General features: G+C 42.8%; 1 protein-coding gene across 1 annotated transcript in view; it reads right to left on the bottom strand.

The window, feature by feature from the left end:
* The window catches only part of PCOLCE (procollagen C-endopeptidase enhancer), a 171870-nt gene that overhangs the window by 11557 nt on the left and 144164 nt on the right, over positions 1-16149 (bottom strand). The window contains exons 6-7 of the mRNA XM_069215659.1: positions 12296-12729; positions 902-982 (exon numbers count right to left, since the gene is read on the bottom strand). Coding sequence (XP_069071760.1) covers positions 902-982; positions 12296-12729 — 515 coding nt within the window. The remainder of the gene's footprint in view (positions 1-901; positions 983-12295; positions 12730-16149) is intronic.

Genomic DNA, 16149 nt, shown 5'->3' with positions numbered 1-16149 from the left:
TACAGGATTCTATTTTAAGACCTTGTGTCCATTGATTTCTATCGAAGAGTGTTGCGGTATCAGTGGTTGGCCACGTTTGGTGTTGGATTTACTACTGCTCCTTTTTAGCTGTAGTAGCTGACACTTGTATATTGGGCTCCACTCTCTCGTTGGTTGTGAAGATATGTTAGTTTACACTTTTGCATAACTCTGCACTCATAAATAATGAATAGCGAAGAGTAGTAAAATTACTGAAAAGTATAAGAGTAAACTTACACATGTAAGTTTCTTCTGACAATAGTCCCCTAACAGTGCTCTAATAAATTAGGATTTTTTGGAAGAAATTGGCATTTGCCCATCTGATTAACTTCAGGGTATAGTTATCTAGCTATTGATATAATTAACACTGTACAGAACCTAGTTGAGTCCATGTACTCTGCACATCTATCATGCAGGACGTGTAATGTACTATGTAGTTTGGCAACTAGGCCACTACATGGCATGTATTTCTGGACCTATTGGACAGGATAATGATTAGATGCCGGATAAAATACAATGAGGTGCTCCTCAGTTTGCATCTGGATCCACTGTCGGGGTTTTAAACTGGAATACATAGGAGTCTTATGTTGGAGTCCTGCTCCTAGTTCCAGATTTCTGACAGCAGGCATAGTGAAGCTTCACAGGTTGTGGAGGAGTGGTTGATTATACCTTTTTGTTTCTAAGTTTTCCAGAAATCACAGAATAAACCATACCACTGGGCTGGGCACTGGTGTGGTGAGGGCAAGACTTATAATTTAGGCATGCATTTATCATGAGACCTACACAGCCAGCAAAGAGGCAGGGGAGCCACAGAAATGCGTCTGTTTCCTGCATTTATTTTACCACGAGTTGTAATATGAGTATACACAACAGAATTACTTACCAAAGTCATTGGCGCAGAAGTTGCTTTGGAGAGTGCCAGTTTTCCTGCACCTTGGAGGGCATTCTACTGGAGGAGCCAGGACTGTAAATCAAATGAGGCATATGTCAACACAGAACTTAGTTATGATGTACAAGCAGCACTCTTACATCCGACCACCTGATGTCTCTGGAGAAGTGACTTCTTACACAATTCTCAGAGTTTGAATGCAGCACCCCGTAAGCTGGAAATCTGTGAGCAAGAATAACTGAAATAGTGTAGTGGAAAACAAGGAACAGTTCACTGAATTTATTAAGTTTGTCTTTCTTCCAAATCCCAGAAGTCCAATGTCTTACCTAGTTTTGAAGCTCTACCACGTACTCTACTCCTCACAGAACCTCTGAACTTCTGGTTATCCAGCTTAGAAGAAGAGGCAGCTCTGAACTTGTGACCTGCTTGCCACCTGACACAGGCAAGGTTCTAAGCCAAACCAGAGAACAGCAGATCTATGAATTCCCTACTCTTTCTGTGAAGAGGTTTCCTAAAGGTACCCTTGAGCCTCTCCAGTCTAATATTATTCTGACTTTGTGTCATAGAAATACTGCTTGCATGGTTACCCCCATTGTTCTGCCTGTTGTCATGATGTTTGACTGTGTCTACTGGGTTCGTGCTAACCAGGACCCCAGCAGTTTTGCTCTCTCCTCTAAATTGTACCTTTGTCTTCCCACAATTGGCTTACTGGCCCCCTGTGTAAGTCCCTCGTATATGGTACCTAGGTACCCAGGGCATCCCTAGATGCTGCAGCAGTTATTCTGGCTCCCATAGGAAGCCCATGCAAAGGCGTTAAACGAGTGCATGCACCCATTTTCACTACAGGTCACTACACCAGGTCATTGTAAGTCACCCCTATGGTAGGCCCTCTCAGCCCAGAGGGCAGGCTGCAGGTACCTGTGTGTGAGGACACCCCTTGACTAGCAGAGGTGCCCCCACAAACTGCAGATCCATTTTCCTGGACTTTGTGAGTGCAGGGTCTCATTTTACGCATGTACTGGACACAGGTCCAGCTACATAATGGTAACTCTGCACCTTGGCATGTTTGGTATCAAACATGTCGGAATCATACCCCAATACTGTTATAAGTATTGGAAGTATGATTCCATACACTCTGGGGGCTCGATAGAGGACCCCCAGCATTGCTACTACCAGTCTTCAGCCCTCAGACAGGTTTCTGCCCTCCTTCTGCTTGATCTGCTCAAGCCCCAGAAGGAAGAACAAAGGATTTCCTTTGGGAGAGGGAATAACATCCTCTCCCTTTGGAAATAGGTGTGACTGGCTTGGGATGGGTAGCCTCCCCAAGCCACTGGTTTGCTTTGAAGGGCACATTTGGTGCCCTCCGTGCATAAACCAGTCCACACCGGTTCAGAGACCCCCAGGCACTGCTCTGGTGTGAAACTGGGCAATGGAAAGGGGAGTGACCAGCATTGCTACCACCGCTCTTACAGGGCTTTCCGGGCAGCCCAGCTGCTGCCACCCCTCAGACAGGTTTCTGCCCTCCTGCTGCTTGATGTGATCAAGCCCAGGAAGGCCGAACAAAGGATTTCCATTGGGAGAGGAAGGTAAAACCAGTCCCTGCTCTTGCGCGAAACTGGATGATGGAAACGGGAGTGACCTCTCCCCTGTCCATCACCACCCCAGGAATGGTGCCCAGAGATCCTCCAGAGGGTCCCTGGGTTCTGCCATCTTGTTTCCAAGGTTAGCAGGCAACTCTGGGAGCATCTGTGTGGCCAGGGCAGGCAGGTGACATCAGAGTCCCCTCCTGATAGATGCTTACCTGGTTAGGTGACCAATCGCCCTTTCAGGGCTATTTAGGGTCTCCCTCTTGGGTAGGTCCTCAGATTCGGCTTGCAAGATTCCAGCAGGACCCCTCTGCAATGTTTTCTTCGACTTCTGGCCACTGGAACCGCCACTGGACCCTTCAGGAATGGACAAAAGCTGCTACAACGAAGAAGTCTCTTCTGCAATTTTGTTTCTACGTCTCCTTCCAGCTTTGCAACATTTTCCTGGCTGTGCATCCTCAGAAGACTGCAACTCTTCAGCCTGCACATCAAGAAGAAGGACTCTCCCTTGGAGTGAAGGCGTCACTTCCCTGCAACCGCAGGCACCTACAGCAAGCGACTTTCGGCTACGTGGATGTCCTCTCAACTTGAGCTGCGTGGATCCTGCATCACGGGTGGTGGTCTGGAGTAGTCCTCTTGGTCCTCTCTGCCAGCTGTCCAACTTTGGTGGAGGTAAGCCTTTTCTTTTTCACACAGAATAGTAGCCCTGTGCACCGCATCTCTTGCAGCTGCCAAGGCTTGTTTGCATTTCCTCCAAGGGACCTGTAGCTCCAGCCCCCAGCACTCTATCCGGAAGAGCACAGCCTCCTGCGTGGTTCTCCTGCGGCGTGGGATCCTCTTTAGTAGTGCTGCATGGGCTTCTTCTGCGACTCCTGTTTCCCTGCCCTGTGGGACTCCTGTGTGACTCCTGTGGGTACTCTGTCTGGTCCTGTGGACTTTCTGTGGCGGTGAGGGTCCCCTGTGACTCCCCCTCCTGGGCTGAGTCCTCCTGGACCTTGCTGGTCCCCGGCAACACCTCTTTTCCACTTACTGCGAGTTTGCCTTTGCCAAAGCTTGTAGGTGGAATACCTACACCGACACCCATCTGCAATTTTCCTTCCAGAGTGGAACTTTATGTGCATCCATCAGGAACTCTTCTCCGGCTCCAAGGCTGCAGTGCTGACCTGTTCTTCATCACTGTCGACCAGCTCCTGCATCCACAGCTGGGTGGGTAGTAGCCTTTGCTCCTCCTGGACTCCACTGTGACTCTTGGACATGGTCCCCTCTCTTCACAGGTCTTCTTTCATCAGGAATCCACTGCTGTTTTTTTTGCAGTCTTGTCTGGATGTCTTTTTTTTTATTATTTTCCTCCTTTTGGGTGGTTTGGGGAAAATCCATTGTTTTACCCCTTCGTTCCTGGTTGTTGGGGGATTACTGTGTTATTTACCTTTTCTAGTACTCCCAGCTCCCCTTTACACATTTTTACTTACCTAGGTGGGGACATCTTATTCGCATTCCATTTTTCTGGTATATGTTTTGTGCTCCCCCTCGGGTCACTACTGGTAATTGCTATTTGCACTGTTTTCTAACCTTTTCTATGCTGTTTCTGATTACTAGTGTATATATTTAGTGTATTACTTACCTCCTAAGGGTAGGTTACCTTTTCTAGTATTTGGTGGTGATTTGTTCCAAATATAAAGTACCTTTACCTTTGTACAACTGAGTGTTTTCTTTCATGTGTGTAAGTGCTGTGTGACTGCAGTGGTTTTGTATGTGCTTTGCATATCTCTTAGATAAGCCTTGGCAGCTCATCAACAGCTGCCTCTAGAGAGCCTTGCTTCTAGACTCAGCCTACATTTTACTGAGAGGGGATACCTGGACCTGGTGTAAGTACTATAGGTACCCACCACACACCAGGCCAGCTTCCTACATTGCTTCAATGTAATTTGATGCCTCGCACATTAAGCATTAAATAAATAAATATTTTACATGAATACGTCTTTAAAAAAAACTGGATGAAAGTCCACTACCTTCTGCACAATATTTGAAAAAAGAAGATAAAATTTCACTACAGGTCAATTTCCTAGAAACACATACAGTGACTCCATATCCTAGAACAAAAGTCCTTTCGAATTAAGAATAGAGGAGATCAGTCCTAAAAGGTAATGCATTGTTCCTCATTGTGGGTCTGAAGGAGGCTAGTGCAAATACCTGATGGCTGTGGTTTTGTCTGTCCCTTTTAGGTTCCTTTCTATTAGCATTGCTCACTTGTTGACAGAGTCTTTCCTTTTTGGATGCAGCAGCATTTCAACACATGCTGAAAGGTTCTTCTCAGGACTAGGACATTGGTGTGGTCTTTACTTGTATATAAAAACAAATAATTTAATGTATCTAACGAAGGTGCACACCATTGTGGGGGGTAAAGGCATACCCTGTATTGTACTGGAGCCTCAACTATGAAGCTGTGGTTGTAGATTCACAGGAACACCCATTGCCAAGGGGGGCAAAAAGTGAGTACTGGTAGGCAGTATTTTGTGTTAGTTTTATACATTTTGCCACTATGCAACTTTTCACACCTTTGAAATAATTTAGGGCCTGATTTAGAACTTGACGGACTGGTGCCTCCGTCACAGCAATGACATATATTGTCTGCCAAAATCTAAATCCCATTTATCCTATGGGATTTAGATTTCGACGGATGGGATATCTCCCACCGTTGTAACGGAGGAATCCGTCCGCCAAGTTCTGAATCAGGCCTTTGGTCTTGGTAACCAAAAGTCTTCTTTGAGGGTACCCTTCTGTGTTTTGTCAGGACAATATAAAGTGAGAGGTGCATTTCAAAACAGACCCTAGATCTACAATGTGCTGATCATTTACATATGAATTTCTGGTGTCACGCCTTTTAGTTCTTGATCAGAAAAATAAATCGCAAGTACATACGAGCTGCTTATTGTTGTCAGGTTTGCGGCCTGGAGTCCATTCCTTCAACACGTGAAGTGAGAGTGTACAAGCATGTTAACCATGATAGCATTGATGTCTTTTTGCTCATTCTAGCTGATCTAAAAACGAACTGATTTATCCTTTTGGGGGGAGGGGATTGTTATTTTAAAGTGTTTCAGGACAAGGTTTAATTACATGTACTTCCAGACATTTGACCGCAAAGAAGTCTCAGCTTAGTTACCATGGCAGCATCGTTGTCTGTGAGCTCATCCTCACTGTTATTCAAACATTGAGATGTCGGTGCCCTTGTTTTGTGTTGTCAGCATTCATTTGATGGAAACCAAACTTAATTGATAAAGAGACCTGGTGACTAGATAATCGCTGATTAGCTTGATGGCTTAGATATTGTTGGTACTCAAATCATATGATTGTTCCGTTGATGATTCATTTTAATTTCTTTTAATTATGGCAGCAATGAGTTATAACAGTAGAGATCATGGAAACCAGTCTTAGGTTTGTGGTAGTAAGATGTGTGGAGGTCTAGAAGTTTGTTTGGGCTATTCTCTGTGTCTGCAAATACATGAATGATGAAGGCATGCACCACTGCTGTCCTGTATCAGGTTTATGGGTGATTAATAGCAGGACTGGATCGTGCTCTTCATCTTTCCATATGAGATCAAGTCTTGAGATAGGTACAAAATATTATAATATTTTGAGTAGACCAGAGGCTTTTTTTAAACCAAAATTATAATTTTAATCTTAAGAATCAAGGTTGCTTCTAATTTCAGTGAAAATGTTCTAGTACTGCCTCTCATTGGGTTTTCTTTTACGACATCCAATACTCTCCATTTATATTGATCCTCCATGTGTCCAGATTGAAGAACATGATGAATCAGAGCTGCAGTCCTAATTTTGCATCCGATCCTGGAATTATGTTGACAAATGTGTTCTTTACTTTCTGGTTGGTTTTCCTATATAAGAAGACACCACATGGCAGATCATGGCATTGATTACTTTTTAGGCTCGAGCCTGCGTTGCATGCGCTTGCGTTTCGCTAAGCGAGACGCTTTAGTAATTAAAAAGGGCTCAGAGCCCTGTCCACGTCACGTCAGTGTCTGTCATTGGCTTGTGGGCTTGCCTGTTAGAATCTGCTTGATTTCATTAGTGGAAGGCATGCACATGTCATGCCTTTTCCGGTGGATAGCCCTCCTCGAGTGCATCGATCAAGTACAGAAAACATGCGAGGCTCGCTGTTTTCTGTCTGGCTCGTGGGCTACTGTTTCTCTATTTTCCCAGCGCGATCTCGCTTGGCAGAAGTCGAGCGCTTTACACAGTTAATTGCACTTTTTTGGGTTACGTACATAAATGCACTTTTGCTGATAGGTGAAAAGTCGGGTTAGGAGTTTACAACGCTATCAGCTCTAACACGAGCAAACGCGAGACCCGTTGCATTGAAAATGCTTGTTTGTATTGCAGTTTTAGAAAGAGAGGTGCTTAATCATGATATTGTTATAGATGTATTCTTCAATATAGGTGTATACCCTTAATGGTTTGGTTACATAGTAAAAACTGACCTCATCTGTTGTGACCTTGAGGGAGGTTCATCATAGATGGAAATGTAATGAGGACATCTGAATTTAGGTCCACATACTCCTAAACTAGTTCAACTCATAAACTTCTATTTACTACGTTCAAACAAGGTTTTCCAGCGGGCAGTCCCATGCTGACAGTGTGTACCAATTCTGATTTATAAGCGTTGTAAAATCATTGGCATGGAGGCAGAAGGTGAGTACACAGATATTTAATTTTGAAGCCTTTTCTTTGCTCGAGGGAAATGTCACCTTGGTAGTAAACCAGGTATTTAATTAGTTTCTTTGCATACGCTTTTATCGTATGTATGTAGAAGAGTGGTTCTGAATTATGAAAGTACTTTTCTTTGATCGTACAGTTGGCTCAAAACCTTAAGAACTGACCCTGTGGCAAATTGCCTCTGAGACATCTGGGATGGAAATTCCAGTCATGAAGTAAACTGATCGTAGGTGTAGATTTTGTTTGTAGGAATGTACAAAGGTTGCGGTTTTCTTCTTTGATCCAAATAGCCAGGAAGTAAATTGTGGGTCTAGCATTATATTCACAAATATGATATATGATGACTGGTGACTCAATCAATTAAAATAAGTGTTCAGACTTGTCTTTGACCTTGTCCAAAATCCAAAACATCATAAATGTATATTTTCCAAACTTATTATATTTTCCCTAAAAGGATTGTTACTGACCGATCTCTCCTCATATTCCACCTTGTAAAGTATTGCCAGCTCTGGCACACAGGAAACCCCAGGGGTGCCCTCTTCACATGAAGATAAAACTCATAATGCAATGTACAAAATGGTGCTTTAGGGCAATTATTTCCAAACAAAGGAGGAATTCTGTGGGTTCTTGATGTTGTCTTGGGTGTCTTTCTAGGTAAAGTTTGATGACTTCTAATGATATGTCTCAGGGAGTATCATAGTGCGTTGGGCTTCTACACAAAAGGTTATTAAAATCTGATTGCTTTTGTCAAATTGCATTCCCTCTAGTAAGTTGATCTGATCCACAGAGTTTTGAACATAACATTTGGTGAGTCTTACAAATGGTTTTAAGAAGGTATCAATGAAATTAGGGATGGCATCTAATAGTGAATCCCAGGAGTGGGGGTTATGTTAATTTTGGATGACATGTATATGGTTGGTAAGTGTGGATCTCTGTTCGTAAGGAATTTCATTTATTTTGTGCTCAACCCATCTGCATCCTGTACTTGCTTTTGGATCCTTGTAACGTAGGAGTGGGCTGCCTCTGTACTTCTAGGTAGTGAACCTGACTGGAAGGTTCCCGAAGGTCTTCATGAACGTAGTCTTGCTTGTCCAGTATCACTGTCACTCCCTTGTCCATAGATTTGACAACAATGTCCTTTTTGTTCATTAGTTGGTGGGGAGCCACTTTTTGTGATTTTTAGAAGGCTGAATTTTAAATAATAGCTCACAGTACTGTCTTCTCAAATGTTATCAGATGTCATGGATCTCTGCGGACGGAGGCATCATTGCAATGGTGACAGCATTTACATTGTTCCACTTGTTTTGTAAGGTAAACTGTAATCTCAATTTTTTGAGGCCTCCAAGTTGTTCAGAGTTAAGTTGCACAATGCCATTTGCTTTGGATGGAACAAAAGTTAGTCCTTGGGACAATAATGACATTTGGTCCTTTGTTAGTGTGTGCTTGGACAGGTTCACAGTGGGGTTGTTTGTTACCACTTGTAGACTTGTCTCCCTCTCTTGATCTCTCCTGTTCTGTAATTTTGCTTGTATAGTCCCTTTTTCCTTCCTCTTTCACTTCCTTAAAAATTAGGTTATTTACTAAGCTATTGTGTTTAAAATCAAGAGTTTGAGTTTTCCTCTCCTGCATCTTGTTCTCTGTTAAAGATGGATGAGGAGAAAATCTAGGATAATGTGATGATTTTTTTTCTTGAGCAGTATTTGTATCCTGCTTATGTTGACTGGAAAATAGATTTGATTTAAAATTTGCTGTTCAGTTGTAAAAATCTGTTGTCCTTTTCGAGTACAGTCAATTTTTGAATGTGTGATTCTTTGAAGCGTCTTCTGAACTCTGTCATTTAATTCCTTATATCAGCTATTGCATCATTTTGCCTGACATCAACCTCCAGTTTTTAGATTTCTGGCAACTTTTGAATTCTTAATCTTTGTGCTGCCTCGATTCAAAGGACATCCAGTTTCTAAAACATTTGGTCCCTATGTAGCTGTAGTCAGTACAGTATATTTCGTCTTCCTTCAAAATTACTGAAATATTTTTGAATTGGAGTTTATGAGGGATAGGGCCAGCCCTCAAGAGTTCTAATAATGTGTTGCCACAAAGTTCAATCTAACTATGTTTTGTTTCTTGAATCTTCACAATTTCTCTGTATCATTCTGCATTTTATTGTGCTGGGAGTCGAACCAGAGGACAGTGGTGACAGAGTTGCTGATAGCTTCTTAATATGTTTCTTCGAGTACGGAGGGTGCACATAAACCATTTCCATATGGGATGTTCAAGACTATGGCCATGCCCTAATCTGAACCACCTGTAATCCCCATTCAGGCCAGTGCTGGCACATAACTCACATACTCCAAACAACTTTTGGGGCTTCACACAAGTGTCTTCACCAACGCTTGGAAAAATCGGCAAATAATCTCTACTGTTCTTTATCAGTGCTCACACAATATCAAAAATATGATTGAAGGATCAAAGGAACAAACATAGGTATCAGTACCCAGACCACCTAATTAATATTGTTTGCTTTGACACCAGTATGCAGTTATTTGGTTCACAATTCTGTTTGTGAATTAACCCAGAAAAAAAAAAATCCGGAGAGGGCCTTGACATGTCCCTATGTTTGCAGAACTGTTAGAGGTGCATTCAGACTAAAATGCTGCAATGGTAACCAAGCTAAAACTTCTTCATATCCAGATGTCTAAAAGTAGATACAAATAAAGCATGTTCTCCATCACTTTCAAAATACCATAAAAGGCCAATGTGGGTACATTATGATGTTTTAAGAAGAGCCGAGATGTGCACATGGCAAAGATACTGCTGTAGTTACCATGTTTGTATGTCCTCGTGCTCCGTGGTCGTGAAGGAATGCTGACTGCGAACAAAAGGTGCGCCATTTGTGAAATTTACATCTAAATGACTAACAAAGCATGGGATTAGGATCTGTTCTGCCCCTCACCCCCCCCCCCCCCTCCTACGTTTCTGACAGAGCACAAGAGGACATAGTCAAATAGGACTTCAGTTATCAAGTGTAAATCATTTCAAAGGCATGAAGTTGCATAGAGCCTCAACAAGAAGTGGCCCTATAAATCTACACCCCCAGCTCCGGGTTGTGAGTCTTCAACTGAATAGAAGATTTGCCTTCACCTCAGTTGACGGTGTGCACCTTCAATAAACACACTAAGACACTTTTCTTCAAATTGGACATCTGCAAAATTTTGGAGGATGCCCGTCTTCCTCTGAATAACCCCAATGACTCCTCTATATTAGTAGCACTCTTCCTCTGTCAGCCACTTACCATAAACATACTTCATGCGGACGTAATGGCAGAAGCTTGCAGGAGTGATACTTGCTTAACTTCGCTTGGTGCAGAGACCTTTTGTCAACTGCCTGATTCTCAGTGGCACAGTAAGTTTAACAATAGGCACAGATATGTTTTTGTCAAATTCTAAATCATGGGTTCTGTGCAAATTGTGCTTCGTTCTACGCTTAGTTCTGTGTTTCGCCTGCACAATTATCTCTAGGTAATACCTGGGAGAATTTGCTCAGCCAAAGTGGGCGCAAGAAACCATAGGTCTGGTTGCAAATATTGTTAACTCATGTGTTTCCCCATTACTCTGCATGAAACTGAGAATCAGGCTCAGACATTGCTTTTCCCTGACTCTTATAATGAGGCTGTGAGTGTAAAAGAGTTATTCCTAATGAGTATTTCTGACTGACATAGGCTGCCGTGGGACATGCAACCCAGTGGGTGCAACAGATACAAAAAAAACACAACAAAATGACTGCTTTTACTATTATACCTTAACACCTCTTAAGGTAAATTACTAGGCTCACAAGACCTCACTCAGGTTATGCCCCTTTATGGAAGTAGAAGCCTCACACACTTCATAGTGTCATGCTTCATCCTTGGTTTCTATCCCCAGCATGGTAAAGTTTTTACCACCAGGGTGGACTCAACTGTCTGGCTCCTTTGAGCAGAGGGGAGTTCTTGATAAATTTTAACTGGATAAAAAGGCTGGGATCCTGACTTATAAAAATATCTTGTGTTTACCCCTGGTAATTCCTTTGAATTGGAGAACACAGGTATTGGTAAAATCATACGGTGAAGCCACGATAGTAATGGTTCATGTCACCTACTAAAGCCAACATGTTTCTGACCATTCTTATAAGCCCATCCGGATCTCAGGTATTCTTCAGGGCCTCGGATCTCAATTCACCAAAAATTCAGTACAACCTACAAGACACTTTTCAGGGAATACCCACAAGGGATCCTACCCTACATAGGACCACATCCGTACTAGGGACCCTTAGTTCGGGAATCTCTATTATCCAGGTCCATGAGAGGGGCAACGCCCTTTTTAGTCACACCTTTGTCAAGAGGAGCATCTCCTGGGTGCACTTATTTCTCCCCTCGTCAGGCTGGACTATTATGACAGATACAACTGTTGTTCTATTCATTCATGGTTGTGTGTGTTTAGTCAATGTTTATTCCCAACATCCATCCTGTTCCTGTCATGTCTCTAGTATGTGATTGATTTGGGGTTCTCAACTTGTGAGTAGAATCCAAATGAGCTTAATTTATTTATTTGGGAGTTTTATAGAGCACCATATGTCACCTAAAGGCGGCTACGGAGCACTGAATTTTGTAAGAACCTGCACTACATGCTCTTCCAGGAACAGTTATCCATCCGCTGTCATGCTCTTTGTCCTGCCACTCATTTATGCGCTATCATCTTTTCTTTCTGTCTCAAATAATGGTCAGACTGTGCATGCTTGACATCTTTCTGGTATTCTTTACTGCTTTTTTTCTTTTCCTTTCACCCCAAAAACCCTGATTGTGCTGGATGTTCAAACAAAATGTTGCAAGTGAGTTGCCTTCTTGCAACGCTGATTTTACTGCTGTTTTCTCCCTTCTGTGCTCTCCTGCTTGCCTTCCCTAACCTCTGCTAATAAGGCTAATGATGCTGGCTGCTTAAGAAAAGTGCCTTGAGGGTCAGATTTTGACATAAACCCATCTACTTAAGATTAGTGGACAGTGCTTATTGGGATCGTTAGTTATCTGTATCAGGATGGCTCTTACCTGGACCTTCTGCTGTAGTTGTTGGAATAGCAGTGGTGTCGGTTCTTGGCGTCACTTTCTCCCTTCCAGGTCTCACTTGAGATGACTTTGGAACAGCTGTGGTTTTCAACACTTTTGAAAGTTTCGCCATGACTGTTGGTTTTGCTGCTTTGGTTGGCTTTGGCACTTTAGTTGGCTTGGGTGCTTGTGTTGCCTTTGCTGGCGTTGGCTTTGGCGGCTTCCCAGGAGTGGGTTTTGCAGGGGTAGGTTTATGGGCAGGTTTTGGCTTCTGATCTGGGATGTTTCCAGGTAGTGGCTTAGATCCTGAAGTAGGGGATTTCTCCTTGATTTCTGATTTTTCTATCACATTGTACGTTGCAGTGAACCCATCGCCAGTGACACTCAGGTCAGACACGAACTGGACCAGAAGCTCATTGGAATCTGAATACACTGTGCTAAAGAAAAAAAAAAACAATCATCCATAGGGCTGTGATGAACAGCATCCCAACAGAGTTCAACTGGCATCTGATCCCGTTCTCACTGAAATAAATATGTCCCAAACCATTTGATCATGTTTGCGGAACAGTGATTACAGCTCAACTAGAGTCACAGTGAATTATGAGAAAACCTGGATTACACAGTAAACCCCACAAGTTGATTCAGAGTAAAAGCACCAATAAAGATCAAGTCGAATGTCAACTGTGGAATATTTCCAGGCTATGCATTTGGAAGTTGAATGAAGAATCCTTTGGTCCACGAACATGAAGTATCACTTTTATTCTCTGTGTATACTAGAACCACAGAACAATGCACTTTTAGGAAAACTTCTACTGTGGACAGATGTTACAAGGTTAAGGGTGTGTTTCCTGTATTTCTTCAAGAGACTTTTATGGATGTGGTGTGCCACAAAATGCACAACAGCAGTAAACTGTATTAAAAGTGCTTGCATTAACAGACATCAACCTCACAAATATTTCACATGCACTTCATGAGTGCAGCTATCAAAGGGGATTCACTTTGCTCTGATTTCCATGTCCTTGGTTTCTTCTCCAGTCGTGAGTAGCACTAGTTTTGCTGGTCACCAGGGCTGACAGCATGTGTGCAATTTTATGAAACTGGGATGATGTAGGCTGCATTCATGCAATAGATATCAATGCATAAAGGTTCTCTTGATAACCACAGTGAGCAGCAGCCACAGGAAGATGAACCTGCCCCACATATTCTCTCTTGTCCTTGTGAGCCTTGACTGTGACATTCCTAGTTTTGCAGGCAGCACAGCTTTGTTTCTTTTCGTTATTATAATTCCTTTGGTAAATTTTGCTTGATGGACATGACTGACATCTTGAACCACCCAGTGAACATACAACACCTACCTTTTCTCCCACCATATTCTTACCCCAGACCGGGCTATACAGAGCGCTCTGGCATTGATGGGGTACTGCCTGTCTGGCACAAACCTTGACTCCAGTTGCTAGAGCAGAGGTGTACATGTAAGGACGGCCTGGGCCTCCTGCCAAAGTGACTATACATGGAGATGGTAAGCAAGCGAGAGATATCACTTTGCAGTGGCCTGGATGTGTTACTGAAGAGAAGCGGTATTTCTCCGACATGGCGTATCCAGCCATGCCACATGATTATTTGGAAGCCCTGAATCGATTTCTAGAACAGATGGTGGATTCATCATTGACAATATGGAACAGCACCTACATTTATTTCTCTCCTCTTGGTCATATGTAAACCCCGTGCTTTTGATCATCAAATCAACTGCTCCTGCATATGCCTCATTTTCGCACATTGTAATTTGAAGATTGAGCATTCACTGTTCGTGCATTTTCCATAGGACACCCTCTTCCAATTTATTTATGACCATTGCTTCTCAACTATTATTTAGAAAAGGGTTGAAACCTTTTTATTCAATCCCTGCTTTGTCTAAATCAGCTGTTTTAGGTTGGGCCACTCCTCTGTCAATCTAACTTTGAGTGACAGTGCGTTTCATAAGAAATCTATAACATAGCATAAGAAGGGCATTGAGTTATATTAGTTGCTTGTCCATAGCTTCCCCTGAACCACCTTCCAGTTCTGTAGATGACATGGTGTAGCCGGTCAGGAATACTGAGAGAAACACACATCTGAAGAGACAAACAACAGTGGAACTCAAGCCTTTGTCTACACTTTGAGTTTTCTTTATTGCAAATCTAGACTGCTTGGATGGTACCTTATGACTCACATGCACCCCTTAAATGGCAGTCACAGGCTACTAGTTTTGTAAGTGTTTGAAGTTACACTTACAGACAGGTAGCCTGTGGGTAAGAATGGCCAGCAGAAAGAGCCTGGTGCAGCCATCTTGTGCAGGAGAAGAACTCTAAGGCTGCAGGAAACCATTTCTTTCAGAACAGAGATGAATGCTACAAGCCTGTTAGATCGGCAAAGAGAGAGTCGGGCAGCTACTAAGGGGTTCATTTAAGTCTCTGGATACTGCACATGCAGTTATGATTAGGCTATTTTATCTTGGTGGTCACCTGTGGTTAAGGAAGGTACCATATCCCCTGACAGTACTAAGACTGAGGTTTACTGTGGTCCTGTTTATTCTGATACAAGTAAAATGGAGGGACAGGAAGATTTCAAAATGGTCCAGTCCACATCCTCCTAATGTTAAATTACAAATAGATAAGGTGCACTGTTCTAAAGGGATGACCACAGGCCGAAAGGGCACTATTGAAAGTAGAAGTAAGGGCCCTCACACACCTGATGAGTGTCATGCTTCATCATAGGACCTGCTCCTCGTCGGCCTGGCGCTGCAATGTCCCACGGGCCCCTCTAGGGGGCTCTTTACCCGAGATCTTTTTGGATGATTGCCATGGTTAGCCAAAGCAGTAGATTCAGACCTACGAGGAAACTTAAAAGCTGTAGAGAGTGTACTAAAATTGGCTTTGGACCCTACCATCAATATGTTTATTTTGGACAAGGGGTCTAGGTCAAGGTTAAAAACAAGGGAAGTGATCAAGGAAGTAATGTTCCTCCACTCTACCAAATAAAATAAAAAAAACAGTGTCAACAGTTAGAATAATGAAAAATCAACAAAACTATCCTGGGGGATAAAACTCTGACCAGTGCAGGCATCAATAACTTCCCATTTTAGGCAGCTCTGGTCCTCTGGAGGGACTGGAGATTCGTGCTGTCTGTAAGGGATAATATGTACGGAACCACCACACGTCTAGCTGTGATATATTGCTTTGGGGCTTATCCCGACTATGCTACATATTTAGGTGCTGTCTCCTCTGTCTTTCACAGTGATCTGTGTTACACCATCTATTGGGTTATTTAACCGATTCGACAAGCATGTTTCACTCACAAAGTCACCTTTTAGCTTCTTTCATAGCCATAACACTTCTAGGCTCATGATATGTCTTTCGTCTAACCAAGAATCGTACACATAATTTCACACACCATGGAGAAAATAAAACTACAGCAATTGGCGATGCCTGTATCTATTGGTGTCACATCCTGTGCTTGCTTTTGTGGGTGTCCATATACATTTATTGGTAGGACCTCCTTGGAAAACCCACTTCTAAAATCCACCACATATTGGCAGGTTCTCAATATGTGCAAATCCCATTTGTGCAGGTAATTTTCTGCCAATTCCGATTCTGTGAAACAGAATTGCAATTTTGAATGCGTTTGTTTGCCCGCCTATTTTGAACTCAGAAACGCAAATAGCTTTACATATCAAGCCATTTGTAATTTACTCACGTAAAGTTTTATCCACAAATGAAAACGCTTGAGTCTGGAAGATGAAGCTGGGACATCAGCTGTACTGTACCCAAGCAACCCCCAAACTCCCAAGAGACCCTGACCCATAACATAACATAACAGAA

This window comes from Pleurodeles waltl, chromosome 12, assembly GCF_031143425.1.
Source record: "Pleurodeles waltl isolate 20211129_DDA chromosome 12, aPleWal1.hap1.20221129, whole genome shotgun sequence".
Lineage (NCBI taxonomy): Eukaryota > Metazoa > Chordata > Amphibia > Caudata > Salamandridae > Pleurodeles > Pleurodeles waltl.
This window is presented reverse-complemented; position numbering and strand designations above follow the sequence as displayed.